The sequence below is a fragment of the Epinephelus lanceolatus genome, chromosome 18 (assembly GCF_041903045.1).
Source record: "Epinephelus lanceolatus isolate andai-2023 chromosome 18, ASM4190304v1, whole genome shotgun sequence".
NCBI classification, from domain to species: Eukaryota; Metazoa; Chordata; class Actinopteri; order Perciformes; family Serranidae; genus Epinephelus; species Epinephelus lanceolatus.
Genome location: NC_135751.1, coordinates 1,496,664 through 1,513,427, shown reverse-complemented (window position 1 = coordinate 1,513,427; position 16,764 = coordinate 1,496,664). Strand labels below are relative to the sequence as shown.

Sequence of the window (16,764 nt, the reverse complement as noted above, 5' to 3'; positions counted from 1 at the left end):
CTAGACTTTGTTCTGTGTTGTTTATTATTATTTATTTTTTGAGGGAATGGAGTAGGCTAACTAGTAATGTAACTGATTACTTGTGAAATAAAGTAAACAGATCAGAACTGTGATTACTTTACTTACTAAGGAGTAAAAAGTAATTTCATTACTCTTAACTAGTAGTTTGCCCAACACTAGTTATAATTCAGTATAATGGTATAATAATAATTAAGTACACCCAGAAATAATAACAATTGCATGTACAATTCAGATCTCCATCAAAAGTTCCCTAAAAGATTATTATTATTATTATTTTATTTTATTTTTTCATATACTTTATTAATCCCCCTGAGGGGAAATTCAATTTTTTCACTCCGTTGTCATTAACACAGAGATCCGAAAGACACACACATGCACAAACAGGACCTATACATGCACAAAGTGGAGAGATGTTGATCAGGCGCCCGACCGGTTGGGGGGTTCGGTGCCTTGCTCAAGGGCACCTCGGCAGTGCCCAGGAGGTGAACTGGCACCTCTCCAGCCACCAGTCCACGCTCCATATTTGGTCCGGACGGGGACTCGAATAGGTGACCCTCCGGTTCCCAACCCAAGTCCCTATGGACTGAGCTACTGCCGCCCAGACCTCTGTTATTGTATGATTGATAAATAAAGCTGAGTTGACTGACTCCTCACCAGATATTAAAGATTATGAAAACACAAAACACAAGGATAACTGTGGGGACAGATTAAAAATATTACACTGAACATGTATAAATATATGAAAATGTACAAAAAACAATAAGAAATAAAAAGTCAGAGAGACAAGTATTTTTTTTCTTCCCATTTTTAATGGAAATTCCATTCCTTGATCTTCCTTCTCTTTGCAAGCTTCTGTATGAAGTATTACACTTCACTAAATTGGTAACAGAGAACACAATGATTGCCAAGTTGATATTTTACTTCAAATTGCATTTGAAAATGTCATTATCCACCCTTACCTTTGATCATAAACTGGACCGGAGAGATATTCCTGTTCAGCCTCCTGTGAGGATAGCCCCTTTAGCTCAGTCAGTCCATATATGAGTACCTACCACCAGAATATACACACACACATTATACTTAACTCCTCAAAAAAAAAATTGGAAACGTTATTTCAGTCAATTATTTCTTCCCTTTAATTATACCAATTGGTGTTGTATGTTATATTGTTGGAAAGCCTGACTAGTCACCTTTACAACGAAGTAGGCCAACAACTTGTAAGGATCATGTATTAGTGGAATGAGCAACACAGCTAAACATGTGAGTAACGCCCCAAAACAATGTGTCAAAATCCCCTGCAACATTCTCCTGTTGGTATTCACTCTTGTTCTGAGCTTCAAGTGCTGCTAGGTGTGTGTCAGTCACAGGTGTATGGCATCTGATTGGAGTCCAAACCTCAACCCAACTGAACACTTGTGGGATCAGCTTGGGCATGCTGTACGTGCTAGAGTGACCAACACAACCATGCTGGTTGACCTTCAACAACTCCTGGTTGAGGAATGGGATGCCATCCCACAGCAAAATGTGACCAGCATGAGGAGGAGGTGCCAAGCTGTTGTGGCTGCGTGTGGCTCTTCCACATGCTACTGAGGTCGCTGACAGTGTCAACTGAATAAAGTGTAAAAATGGCCAATATGTCTTCATCCAAATGTGACCACCAGGTCACCACAGGTGGCACCACAAATACAAAAAATGGGCATACAATAACACATGTCAGACTAAAATTCTGAAATTGATTGTCCAATCATTACAAAACTTGCAGGGTATGTTAAATAATTATTATCAATCACGTTATCACATTATTTGAAATTCGGTCAATAGGAGGCACCACAAGTTACAAACAAGTGCAATGGCCTTTCACAAAATTGATGTAAATCAAATGAAGAAACCTTCATTGATTCAAGCATCACCAAACTTGGTGGACAGCAACAGTGCTTCCAAACAAGAGCGTGGCCTCATAGAGATTTGGACATAAATGAATGAGCATCTGTCTGATTGTCATAAAACCTGTTGGTAATCTTTAATGCAGGTATCCTGAACTGTCAATGGTCTTGAATCTACCCAGCTTTCAAGTTTCAAACATCCATACTGGCTTGAACCCCGGAATTGCCGCTTGCAGCTATATTTTAGGTTTTTAAACTACATTTTGACACAGGAACCTGCAGGATGAGGTGATGAAGGAGGTGCCACCATAAAGCCTAAATTGTGTGCTTCATTGGTGCATATCCCCAAATACATCTCCAATTAAATGAGTACAAACCACTCATAGTAAGCTTGGTGCTGTTAGAGCCCTTTGAGTTCTGCAGGTGCTCATTTTGCCTGCTTGCTAATTCAGCCTTGATTACTGTCTGAAATACTGAATTGAACATCTTGCTTGTAGCTGGAATTGGGGCCAAATAGCCATTTAAAGGTTTTCATGACCAATAAACTGTACCCATATTTAAAGTCTCTATAAGGCAGTGTCTTCTTTGAAACATAAATGTCTTTATCAGCTCAAAAACTTGCATTACTACACTGGGACCCCTTCATTACTTTAGCTCTCCTGCACAATATATTTGCCTACCCTCACACTCCATGTGTGTCATGGCACAAACATATAGAAAGGAAATATTATGAGAAATGCAAATATCAGAGAAAATAATGTCCTAATGTTGCTTCTTGGAGACCATGTATTTGTATCAAAAATGATAATATTTGTTATGATTAAACAGAAATAACAGTCATATTTCAATGTTTTTACTTATAAAAGCTCCCTAATTTCTGAGGTCATGAGAGTGATGAGACCTTAAAACCAGATAACAATATTGACAAGTGTCGCTCTGAACCACTGAGAAAAAGGCAATAAGACACACTTGAAATGTAATCTTCAATCATCAGTAAATACATCTCAGACCATTGTACCAAAAGTCTTTGAAAATAACTCAATTTTACAAATGTCAAGATAAGCTGACCACTGTCAATATGTAATAAACAAGATGCATTTGTGTGGAGGTTTATGGTCAAGTATACTTCTTATATTTAGCTCTGCAATAAATAAATAAATAAATAAATAAATAGAAGACAGAAGTTCTTTCAGGCCTCCTGTATGTATTATGTACCACATGTGTGTGGTTTAGTTCAATTTGACAAACATGCACAGAAATAAATGGACACAACAAGCATCCTTAACATCAGCTGCTCCCTCAGCACCTATAAGGCAGTGAAGGCTGTCCCATTCTTACGGGGTGGGCAAACAGCCCTCCCAGCAGCAATCTCTCCCCCCAGCCCAGCAGCTTGTTGAGGGTGAAGCTGAATGGTGACAGCAGGCCCTGCTCCTTCACCTCAGCTCTGCTACACTGGCGGGAGGGACTCTGCTCCCTGCAAGTGTCCTCTGCCTGCCTATAGGAGCCAGGGGTGCTCTGTGTCTTTGCCTCGGGCTTTTCTCCTGTCTCCCTGTTGTGGAAAGTTTTGGACATGGCGGTGTCCCTTGGTTGCTGGCTGCTGTTTGCTGAGGAGGGAGGACAGATTCCCAAAGGGGTCAAGAGGAGGGTGAGGCTTTTGCGTTTCTCTGATAGAGGAGCAGAGCCTGCTGGGAGCTGTGTGGGCATTGCTGCTGGTTTAACTGTCTCACAGGGGTTTGGAGCTGGAACTTCACATGACGTCTGGACCTGCTGCTGGTTTTGATTAAGAGTCAAATGAAGAGTCCGAAGATTCCCTGATAGGGAAAGCTGGTTTCCACTTCCATCTAAATGTGAGTGTCTCTGCTGTGTTTTAGCTGTGAAGTGGAGATTCTCTGTGTGTGCCTGTTTGAGCTCTGCTGAGTTGCTGGTTACACTGTCAGCCTGATAATTCATATTGAGACTGGTGTGAGTGTGGATAACACTGCCATTGATGGATGGCGGACAGTTGTTCAGCTGCTTCATGAGGAGGTCGTCACCAGAGGCCTTCTGGCTCAGAGTGCCCTGGAAGTGCTGCAGCTGACCCAGGAAGTTGAAGTTTGGGGAAATGGAGGGCCGGCGCTCTTTCACAAACCTTACAAGGGAACAGAAAGGATGTGGTACTATTGTGATTGATATTATACGCTGATCTACAGTGCAGTCAGACAGTATCAAAGAAATTGAAGAAATAAAACAGTTACTTCACTTAGATTACAATTACAAACCACCATGTTATGAACAGACACAATACAAACACTGACAAAAGATAACATTTGCATTTTGGAACATAAAACAGCAAACTACTCAGTCCGGCATGATGGGAAATGTAGGCCGTCACTATGATATTCCAGTACAAAGCCTACTTTTGATCCACTCCTGTACTGTTTTTTTTTTTGTTGTTGTTGTTTTTTTTTAAACTAGATCAGTGGTAAACTGGATATCTGCCCCTGAAGGGAATGATGTCATTTAATATGCTCAAATTCATTCCCTGTGACTAATTTCTTTAAACTGCCCTGCGATAGTTTGGCGACCTGTCCTGGGTGTACCCTGCCTCTCACCCAGTGTCAGCTGAGATAGGCTCCAGCCCCCACGTGACCCTCAAGAGGATAAGCGGTTAGAAAATGGATGGATGGATAGTTTCTTTAAACTATTAAGACTAAATTAAAACCTTGGGAAGTGGATCTGCAAGAGGAGATTCCTGAGGAACTTTGGGAGGGTGTCCTTGATAAAGTACCCAAATCATCTATCTGTGCAAAACATGGACTGATCCAGTGCAAAATAGTACACCCCACCTATTTCACAAAGGTTAGGCTCTTTACGATCTATAAAGATGTGAACCCAACTTGGGACAGGTGTAGCCAAGCACTGCCAACTCATGTACACATGTTCTAGTCTTGTCCTGCTTTACAGACCTACTGGGGGGTAATCTTTAGATCACTGCTGGGGGTTACTGAAAAAGCAGTTGAACCTAATGGTGTGATTGCATTGTTTGGTGTAACTCCACCAGTACCACGCGCTTCCCTTGAGGCAGCCTTTACAGCCTCTGTTACCCTACTAGCCAGATGCTTGGTGTTATTCAAGTGGAAGTCTCTAATACCGCCTTCACACACTATGGATAAGGGAAGTCCTTAATTTTGTCAAACTGGAAAGAATCATGTGCATACTGAAGGGCTCCCTGAGGAAATTTTGCATGATGTGGCATCCTTTTTTTCGAGTGTATAAGAGAGCTGGGCTTTCCAGAGATGCCTGAATGATTGATCATGTATTTTAGGGACACTAAATAGTGATGTGACAGGCAGCTGTCCAACCAACATTTTTACTTTCAAGATCCTGTCACCATTACAACTTTCAAACCCTTCCTCTCCATGCCAGAAAAGTGACATCAAGTTGTAATTGAAAAACACTGTCACTGAAAAACAGTCACTGAATATCACAGTCACTAAAAGAACACTGTCATTCAACAACACTGTCACTGAAAAAACAGTCACTGAACAGCACTGTCACTGAAAGAACACTGTAACTGAAAAAAAAAACAGTCACTGAACAACACCGTCACTGAAAAAACATTGTCACTAAAAAAAACATTGTTACTGAACAACACTGTCACTCACTGAACAACAAATTCACTCAACACTGTCACTGAAAAAAAGAGTGATATGAAGACAAAATTTGAAAATAGTCATTTAAAAATGGATCAGACTGCAAAAAAAAAAATCAAAATAAAATATTTTTAATGCCTGTGTTTTATTTTTTTAGTTGAAGCTTTTCAGTACCAAATAATATTTCAATACATTTGTTTCAATGCCAGTGTTCCTTATTTTCAGTTTAGGTTTTGTTTTTAACGCCACATGTTTTTGATGCCAAGGTTTTGTAGACTAGTCATTGTCCTGGCTCCATAATGTGTTTCACTGCAGCACTGATCTGAGAAGTTTCTATGGACCTCCAAAAGGGAGGAACAGACAACAGTTTCAGTACAGTAATATGAATGTGTACCTGTAGGCATGGTCCAGGTCCATCCCCAGGCTGTACATGATGTAAGCTACAGCCAGAGCTGGAGAGCGAGAGATTCCTGCTGCACAGTGAACCAACACGGAGGCACCAGAGGACATGGCTGCATCTGAACACACACCACACAGTGACAGTTAGTCAAACAGCACAGTGTGAGACAAGCAGCAGGCAACTGTTGTTCAAATCAAAGAGTTACATGATCAATACTTGGACATTTTTTTATTTTTTTTAATATACTTTATTAATCCCCCTGAGGGCAAATTCAATTTAATAATACAAGTTCTGTGGGGAAACTGGACTGTTACTTGTGTAGCAAATATTAGTTCAAGAAAATGTAGGTAATCAGCTTGTAAAATGGTTTGTTGAGAGTCTTGACCTATGAAGTTCACAGCCTGTGGGATCCAGGGAAGCAGGTCGTCCCAAAGTGAGTCATCGATAGGGATGCGAAGATATCTGGAGCGAGGAAGAAAGGAGGGCTGGGGGCTGCAGCGACTCACACTCAGTACATAGGAGATACCCAGAGAGGCCAGCCCGTCCTATGCACACGCACGTGTGCACGCACGTACGCACGCACGCACGCACGCACGCACACACACACACACACACACACACACACACACACACACACAAGAACAGTAATACAATGAAATATTTGCACTTTTAATAAAAAGGAAACCAGCCTATATTTTCTCTGTTGATTGTCAAACCGAGGATATTTTGTCCCTTGCTGAAGTAAGCTCTTTGTATTCAGTCTACTGTCATGGTCATATTTCAGTAGGCTCAGACATAATTGGTGGTGCATAAAAGTGAAAGGTGACTATTATTCACACTACACTAATCCACCACATTTCACAGGCAAATAATGTATGTGATACTCCACTAACTTCCACCACCATGCTTTATTTTCAAACTCAGATTTTACATACAAACATGTGATCTTTAATATGTAAATTTAACTTCACAACTGCATATTAAGAAGTCAAAAGTAGTTCCACGTCTACCAAATACAACAGTAAAATATTGTTCACACATTAATGCATCAGTAATAATACTACAAAAATATCATAGGCCTTTATTAAAAAAAAAAACACTACTACATTATAAAAATGTTTACTTTTGATATGTAAAGAACATTTTTATCTGATAATTTTAGAGTGAGAAACCTCAGGTGAAAACACAGTTTTTCGAACACTGCAGCTCTCACTTTCTCTGTCTGTCTCACTTTCTCTCTCTGTCTCTCCCTCTCTTAATGTATCATTTTGTCATATGGATCACAGTACATTTATAATATTGATCTGTTCTGTACGACATCTATTTCACATCTGTCAGTCCTGGAAAACGGATCCCTACTCAGTTGTTTTTCCTGATGTTTCTACCATTTGTTTCCTGTTAAAGGGTTTGTTTTTTCCTTATCTGCTGTCAGGGTCCTAAGGACAGAGAGATGTCATATGCTGTAAAGCCCTCTGAGGCAAATTGTGTTCAGTAATATTGGGCTTTATAAATAAAACTAAATTGGTACTGAATTGAATGCACTGGTCAATTTAGAGAATGTATGCTATTTTGTTTCCATAACGTCTTCTTTCAGACTAGTGAAAAGAAAGCATCAAAAATACACATTTAGGTGTTTATTTTGGTTCAGATTTCTGTAATGTAAGCAAAGGGTAAGTAAAGTTATCAACAAGGGAAGTTTCATGGTGGTATCTATTAGTCAAAATGTTTACCCTTATTTCTTAATTTTTGTCTAAAAATGTATGGTATATTACAATACATATCTGTAAAGGCAGTTTTCTAAAATGATTTTTTTTTCTCATACTCTGAGCCAAAAATCTGCACTTACATTCATCAAACTTTCCACTTTTATTCCCATCTATATTCTGATGGTTTTTACAAAGAGGTTTATTCATACATCATTCACAACCTGAATTAGGCCTATAGACCATTTTATTCGTAAAAACATGGTGAGAATGAATTTTTTAATGGCTGTGGAGGGTATTTTCTGAGTCATGGAGTGATAAAAGAGATATCCAAAATTCATTCTGTAAAAACCTTTGGCTCTAATATGACAGCAAAGTGACACAAGAATTTTGAACCTGACTTTATCCAGTGTTCAGATTTCTGATCTGGAAATGTCTGCAAATCAGCACACATTTCTTTAGATACATTTACCTTTGCATTTACAGTTACATTTTTAAACATAAAATTTTTGAAAACTTGCAATATAAAAAATAATTGTCTTACTGTAAGTAATCAGTTGGGGAAGTCTTATGTCAATATCTGTAGCTAGGTAAAAAAAAAAATCACGTGGAGTGTCCCCTTTAAGTAAAATGTAAAATGTTGGACTTGTACAGTGGCGTTGTTAGGCCTGGGCTTCAGCCCCAAATGTTTTACTGATATATTATGTATGTATGTATATTTTTACATATAAAAATAGGTCAAATAATAAAACTGAAATGCCCCCAGTCTAATAACCTATATTTCAGTTAATGCATCAAAGCCCCTGTAAATGATGCATTTTGATTAAAAATGCAAGTTCTCGGTCCACTGCGTCATTCAAGCAGTGCGTTTTGTGTGATCACGTGCGTGCACACATAATGTACACCAGTATGTTAAATGCTTTATATATAGATACTGCTTGGTAGTTTAATCTATAATAATACATTACCATTTATTAGTTGATGTTATTGTGTATTTTTAATCTGATCCTTCAGAGTAACTAAAGCAGACATCAAAACTAAGTGCATGGAGTAAAAAGTACAATTTTCCCTCTGAGACAGTGACATAAGGTAGATACAACAAGCCCTAGTGCACAATATGATGTACATATTGTCTCGTCATATGATCAGAGACTTGACAGTGGATAACATCAGCATACATATTACCCAGCAATCATCATTGCATATCTTTTTATAACAAAAAACACCAAAGAATAGAAGAGATTAAGAAATTATTAATTTAATTTAACAATTTCAATGGGAGTTCGGGGAAGCTATGGATTTATAGTTATAAAATGCCTGATTTATAGAACAGTTGATTTACAGTTACAGAATGAGCATATCATTTTCTTATAGATGCTAGTGACTGTTTTACAAATAAATAAAAAATAAACATGACAGAGATGGGTTTGCCTTATTCAAGGCCATATAGCAAATGGCACTGTTTTAATTAAATGAGAGTTCCTTTTTGAACACACGCATATCTTTAAGGTGGAAACCACACTGCCTGTACTGTCTATATTTACACTAGAGTTGTACCGATACTGATACCAGTATCGGAAATGCCTCCGATACTGCCTAAAATGCGGCATTGGGCATCAGCGAGTACAGCCTATGACCAGTCCGATACCATGTAATGCCTCACATCATTACGCATACGCACGCTATTGTTTGAACATCGCCATCGCGATGTGCGCATGTGCGCCAGACATGCGATGCACACGTTGCAGTCACACACTGAAAATGAGCGACATGCAAGAGGGAGAAACGGTAAAGGAGGATTTATGCCTGGTACACACTACACAACTTTTCTGCCCACTCTAAAAGTCACTATGTCACATTACATGATTGTGGAGTCATAAAACCGTGCTGTGACTTGGCTGACAGACATGACACACTACAAGATGATACACACCAATTATCCCTGGTCATCTTTCATGACGTGTGTGATGTCATCGGGTTATTCTTGTCCTATGTTTATTACTTTTACTATTATTTGAGTCACTGTGTCTGTTCATGTGCCAGCCGAAATGTTGTTGTAGTCACCTAAAAAGCGCCAGCAGATGGCTACATTTGAAGTACCATACGTAAACATAAAAGTCAATGATTTCTCCGCAACAACTTCCTGCAAATGTTTCATAATAAAAGCCTATTTAGAAAATGGAGGGATTCTCTCAGCCAAGGTTATAAGTGGCTTTTAATTTGAAACAAGTTCAGGAAGTGTTGAGTTTGAAACGACGGCGCCATGCATTTAACTTTATCAAGGCAACAGGATCGGATAAAAAATAAAAATATAAAGACACAGAGGGAATGATAAATAACTGCCCTTTTATAATGTAGTCTGTTTCAAATGAAGCTGGTAGCCTCTGCAGTTGTGGTGAGTAAAAACCCTGCCACTATTTTTTAATTTTCTTACTTTAAGTCATCTGGTGAAAATTCTTGTGTTTTTTAATATTGCAATATATAAATGTGACCACTGATGACATGTTTAGCCGCATGTCATCATTTAATCGCTGGCTGTCCAGATGGTGTCCAGCAAGCTATGTGGGTTTTGTTAATTATTGGCAAACTTTCTGGGGAAAACCTGGTCTTATTAGGAGAGACAGCATTCATCCCACTTTGGATGGAGCTGCTCTCATTTCTAGGAACCTGGCATATTTTATTAGTAATTCAAATCCCTGACAACCCAGAGTTGGGATCAGGACTCAGAGTTGCAGTCCTATATGCCTCTCTGAGCTTCTAGTGCAGTTACCCACCCATAGTTTTCATAGTTTTATACAAACAATGTCTGTCCCCCGACCACCTAAATTATTTAAATCTAAAATTAAACATAGAGGAGTTGTGCATAACAACCTCATAAAAAATAAAACCTCTTCTGTGACAGAAAGACAAAACAGGAGAATTAAATGCGGACTGTTAAATATCAGGTCTCTATCGTCTAAAGCAGTGTTAGTAAACGAATTAATATCAGATAATCATACTGATTTACTCAGTCTCACTGAAACCTGGCTGTGTCAAGATGAATATGTTAAGTCTAAATGAATCCACTCCTCCCAGTCATAATAATACCCACATTCCTCGAGGCAGCGGCCGAGGAGGGGGAGTTGCAGCCATTTTTAACTCTGCTAATCCGCCCTAAACCTAAACTAGATTATAATTCATTTGAAAGCCTCATTCTTAGTCTTTTACATCTGACCTGGAAAACCTTGCAGCCACTTTTATTTGTTATAGTGTACCGTGCTCCTGGCCCATATTCTGAATTTGTATCTGAATTCTCAGAGTTTTTAATCCAGTTTAGTTCTTAAATCAGATAAAGTTATTATAGTAGGCAATTTTAACATTCATGTCGACATTGATAATGATTCCCTGGCTACCGCGTTTATCTCATTATTAGACTCCATTGGCTTCAGTCAGGGTGTATATGAACCCACTCACTGTTTTTACCATACCCTCGATTTAGTTCTGACGTATGGAATTGAAATTGATAACCTAACAGTCTTTCCACAGAATCCCTCGCTAACGGATCATTATTTGATTACTTTTGATTTCTTTTTACTCGATTACACATCACTCAGCAACAGTTACTATACTAGATGATTATGCTGTCGCAAAATTTAAGGAAATGATTACTCCGTCATTAGATTCAATACCATGTCCTTCAGTAACAGAGGTTTCCTGTACCGACTTTAACCTCTCCCGACACACTCGACACTCGACTATAGCTCCTCTTAAAAAGAAGTTAACAAAGAAAAGAAAGTTCGCTCCTTGGTATAACTCTCAAACCAGTAAGTTAAAACAAATATCGCGAAAATTTGAAAGGAATTGGCGATTAACCAAACTGGAAGAATCTCGTTTAATCTGGACAGACAGTCTCAAAACGTATAAGAGGGGCCTCCGCAATGCCAGAGCAAACTACTACTCAGCATGAATAGAAGAAAACAAGAACAACCCCAGGTTTCTTTTCAGCACTGTAGCCAGGCTGACTGAGAGTCACAGCTCTATTGAGCCTTGTATTCCTTTAGCCCTTAGCAGTAATGATTTTATGAGCTTTTTTAATGACAAAATTCTAACTATTAGAGGCAAAATTCATGACCTCCTGTCCCCAGATAGTACCAATCCAACCTCAAACACAGCTGTAAGACCGAATATATATTTAGATTGCTTCTCCCCAATTTCCCTTCAAGAATTGACCGCAGTCATTTCTTCATCTAAATCATCAAAGTGTCTCTTAGACCCCATCCCAACTAGGCTACTTAAGGAGGTCTTACCTTTAGTTAACACTCATATATTAGATATATATCCTTATTAACAGGCTATGTACCACAGTCTTTTAAGGTAGCTGTAATTAAACCTCTCCTAAAAAAGCCCATCCTGGATCCAGAGGTGTTAGCCAACTATAGACCAATATCTAATCTTCCCTTTCTTTTAAAGATCCTTGAGAAAGTAGTCGCAGACCAGCTGTGTGATTTTCTCCCTGCTAATAATTTATTTGAGGAATTTCAGTCAGGATTTAGAGTGCATCATAGCACTGAGACAGCACTAGTTAAAATTACAAATGATTTATCTGATCGTTTTCAGTTTGTTCACGTTCATAATGAATCATCCTTACGTACTAAAGTTTGTTTTGGAGTTCCGCAAGGTTCTGTGCTCGGACCAATCCTATTTACTCTATATATGCTTCCTTTAGGTAACATCATTAGAAATCACTCTGTAAATTTCCACTGTTATGCGGATGATACACAGCTGTATTTATCTATGAAGCCAGAAGAAAGTAATCAATTAACTAAACTTCATAATTGCCTTAAAGACATAAAAACCTGGATGAGCACCAATTTCCTGATGTTAAATTCAGACAAAACTGAAGTTATTGTTCTTGGCCCCAAACAACTCAGAGACTGGCATTGCTCTGGCCTCTAGCACAACCGTAAGAAACCTCAGAGTAACATTTGATCAAGATTTGTCTTTTAATTCTCATTTAAAACAAACCTCACAGACTGCATTTTTTCATCTGCGTAATATTGCGAAAATTAGGCCTATCCTGACCCGAAAGATGCAGAAAAATTGGTCCACGGTTTTGTTACCTCAAGGCTGGATTACTGTAACTCTCTATTATCAGGTAGCTCTAGTAAGTCCTTAAAAACTCTCTAGCTAATTCAGAATGCAGCAGCACATGTACTGACAGGAACTAAGAAACGAGATCATATTTCTCCTGTTTTAGCTTCTCTGCACTGGCTCCCTGTAAAATCCAGAACTGAATTTAAAATCTTACTCTTAACTTATAAAGCTCTAAATGGTCAAGCTCCGTCATATCTTAGAGAGCTCATAGTGCCATATTATCTCACCAGAACACTGCGCTCTGAGAATGCAGGGTTACTCGTGGTCCCTAAAGTCTCCAAAAGTAGATCAGGAGCCAGAGCCTTCAGCTATCAGGCTCCTCTCCTGTGGAATCATCTTCTTGTTATGGTCCGGGAGGCAGACACCGTCTCCACATTTAAGACTAGACTTAAGACTTTCCTCTTTGATAAAGCTTATAGTTAGGGCTGGCTCAGGCTTGCCTTGTACCAGCCCCTAGTTAGGCTGACTTAGGCCTAGTCTGCCGGAGCACCCCCTATAATACACCGGGCACCTTCTCTCCTTCTCTCTCTCTCTCTCTCTCTCTCTCTCTCTCTCTCTCTCGCGTCCTATTACTGCATCTTGCTAACTCGGCCATTCTGGATGTCACTAACTCGGCTTCTTCTCCGGAGCCTTTGTGCTCCACTGTCGCTCAGGTTAACTCGTATTGCAGCGGTGTCTGGATAGTGTGACGTGTGTGGTTGTGCTGCTGCCGTGGTCCTGCCAGATGCCTCCTGCTGCTGCTGTTATCATTAGTCATACTTCTACTGTTATTATACACATATGATTATTGTCACATATGTATACTATCAGATATTAATATATAATTTCAACATATTGTACCACAGTAGCCAGAACTATAATTATAATATTACTTTCATTAATGTTGTTGTAAGCTACTGTCATTATCGTCTGTCCTGCATCTCTTTCTGTCTCTGTCTCTGTCTCTCTCTCTCTCTTTCTGTCTCATTGTGTCATACGGATTACTGTTAATTTATTATGCTGATCTGTTCTGTACGACATCTATTGCACATCTGTCCGTCCTGGAAGAGGGATCCCTCCTCAGTTGCTCTTCCTGAGGTTTTTACCGTTTTTTCCCCCGTTAAAGGGTTTGTTTGGGGGAGTTTTTCCTTATCTGCTGTGAGGGTCCTAAGGACAGAGGGATGTCGTATGCTGTAAAGCCCTGTGAGGCAAATTGTGATTTGTGATATTGGGCTTTATAAATAAAATAAAATTGATTGATTGATATTGAAAAAACCCCCAAATATCGCAATGTCAGTTTTTTCCAATATCGTGCAGCCCTACATTCTACTGTAGCCTTTAAAATGTGTCAACACTGGATAATAATAATAAAAAAAAGTTTTATGGCATTCATTCTACTATTATGTATTTATTTCTTAATATTTTACATAGAGTTTTCGGAGTTGAGACATACAACAATTCATATGCCATCCATTTTTATTTTACGCACTGGTATTGGATCGGTACTCGGTATCGGCAGATACGTAAGGTTCAGGGATCGGAATCAGTATCCCTGTGGTATCGGTACATCTCTAATTTACACCCCTGCTCTGAGATGTGGTGGAAAAGAAGTATGAAGTGGAGATACTTGAGTACAAGTAGCCTACCCTAAAATTCTCGAAATTTTAACAATAGCAGATGCAAAGTATTCCATTTCTACTACTACTACTACTACTACTACTACTATTTCTACTGCTAATATTTTTAAAATCACAATTCATAATCTGGGAAAAAAGTTTTAGGGGAAAATAAAATGCCATAGTGCATACGGCTTGTTCATCAAGACATTCCCCCCCCCCCCCCCCCCCCAGTGTCATTAAATCCTAGTGTCATTAAATCCTATAGACGCCCCTGTGTTTGTACTTCGCTGAACTGAAACTTTTTCTCCTTGTGTAAACGATGTGAACAGACTTTGTTCGTCCAACACTAGTCGTCCTCGTCTCACCTGCGTCACGTCGCTCTCCGCTCCGAGGTAGAGCCGCGGCAGGATGACGGACAGCGGAGGCCGCTCCGTCTCTCTCTCCCGGGACCAAACCATATCTGCAGCACAACACGCACCACATGAACAACTGTTTCATGTATTACAGTAATACCAACAGGCGCTTTTTTCCTTGCAACTTCGTATCCGTTAGACGAAATTGTCTCTGCATTGTTCTATGAGAACGCAGGGACTGTTGACACTAGGAGCTAACCTACTACCTTGTTACTTTGCCTCATCCTAGCGCACAGATTCAGGCTGAAAAAAGAAGCAGCGAATTGTGAATATCTGCTGTTTTGGTGTTTAGGGAGTCTTTTTTCTCATGCAAAATGGTGACGCTACTTATAAAACACTACTCACTGAAAGCGCTCCTGTGGAAAGTCGCTGGATGCGTCCTCTTGTCGTAGCAGAAGTCCAGAGCAGGTCTCAGTTACAGGTTTGTGTCCACTGCTGCTTTCTGATAGAAACTGTCATATGAAGCTGCTGCGTCCTCTCTCCTCACTTTGCCTTCACACACTGGCTTCTAAAAGATGAGCTCATCCTCTTTCCAACAATAGATCTGAACTGGGTGATGTCATCTCCAGCCAATCCGCGCCTTGCCGGATTTCCATACGCGCAGACGCATCTCCGCTGTATCAGCGCGTATGGCAAGCCGTTTTAACATTTAGTCGCTAGACTGGATATTCATTACTGATATCTGCAACATAATTTTGCCTAGTCAAAACTCTTATTCAAGATATCCCTAATTAGATTTTGCCTAGTCAAAACTCTAATTACAGATATCTGTAATTCAGTTTTGACTAGTAAGATTCAAACTATTTTTGCCATTCATGTGTATGCGGTTTGTCATTATAGATATCTCCAATGTAGTTGCGGATATCTGCAATTGTTATTGCGGATATCTGCAACTGAATTGTGGATATCTGTAATTCCAGTTTGAGATATCTACAATTTAATTTTGACTAGTCATAATTCAAGTTCAAGATATCTTTAATTATCATCAATTGAAGATATGACAAACCCCATACACATGAATGGCAAAAATAGTTTGAATCTTACTAGTCAAAGCTGAATTACAGATATCTGTAACTGTAGTTTTGACTAGTCAGAATGACGTTATAGATATCTGTAATTCAGTTTTGACTAGTCAAAATGACAGATATCTGTAATTCAGTTTTGACTAGTCAGAATGACGTTATAGATATCTGTCATTCAGTTTTGACTAGTCAAAATGACATTACAGATATCTGTAATTCAGTTTTGACTAGTCAGAATGATGTTACAGATATCTTAAATTAAAATTCATACTAGACACAATGACATTACTCCTAGTCAAAATGACGTTATAGATATCTATAATGGTAATTCCGGATAGTCGGACTTAGTGATTAAATGTTAAAACGACTTGCCATAAGCGCGCCCCTCAGCAGCAGAGATGGAGTACAGGCAGGTCGTCAGTCCAGCCAAGTGGAAAACAAGCACAATGTAGTTCACCAACTGGCTGCCTCATCAGTACCACTCAACCTCGATGTGCACTTTAGAAAAGACAGCACCTGCCCAGGTCTCCATCAAAAATGCATTCCAGGCGTTTCATAGGCTACAGATCTGGACTGTGCCAACTACAGTGCCTCTGTACCACTCATCACTGCACACTGTGCACATTTCATCTTTGTTGTATTTTTTATTCCCACCTGTCTGCTCCTCAACACATGCATACACTTACATTGAACACAAAGCCATTTATACATTTTCCTCATCATATCAGAACAACAGAGCAGATTGGCTGAGCTGCAGACCACATACTGACTGTGTTATTAATATCAGAGTTAAAGAGATGACTGAGAAATGCAGACCTGGGTGCAACTGTCACCCAGAAGCCCCATGTTCACTGTGTGGTGATTAGTTTGTGATCATAGATGAACTGGATCTGTGTGGGTAAACAGGAATATGCAGCAGGAGTCAACTGACAGGAGAAAGGCCTAAAAGGGATATTTTG

General features: G+C 39.4%; 1 protein-coding gene across 1 annotated transcript; it reads right to left on the bottom strand.

The window, feature by feature from the left end:
• Positions 1–1,133: 1,133 nt before the first annotated feature.
• LOC117268845 (uncharacterized) lies at positions 1,134–15,289 on the bottom strand. The gene is made up of 5 exons (XM_033645560.2): positions 15,129–15,289; positions 14,736–14,830; positions 6,322–6,481; positions 5,931–6,054; positions 1,134–4,032 (listed from the first exon to the last, which is right to left on the bottom strand). Exons 2-5 carry the CDS (start codon positions 14,826–14,828, stop codon positions 3,204–3,206), a joined length of 1,206 nt encoding a protein of 401 aa, XP_033501451.2. The 5' UTR covers positions 14,829–14,830; positions 15,129–15,289; the 3' UTR covers positions 1,134–3,203.
• Positions 15,290–16,764: the final 1,475 nt, after the last annotated feature.

Bases quoted from the DNA above. Each gene is read 5' to 3' on its own strand.
- LOC117268845 (XM_033645560.2), bottom strand. From the start codon at position 14,828: ATGGTTTGGTCCCGGGAGAGAGAGACGGAGCGGCCTCCGCTGTCCGTC. The intron at 6,055-6,321 runs GTCAAGACTCTC...GTGTGTGTTCAG, and splicing joins ACAGGCTGTGAACTTCATAG to ATGCAGCCATGTCCTCTGGT. The intron at 4,033-5,930 runs GTACACATTCAT...TTCCCTTGTAAG, and splicing joins GACCTGGACCATGCCTACAG to GTTTGTGAAAGAGCGCCGGC.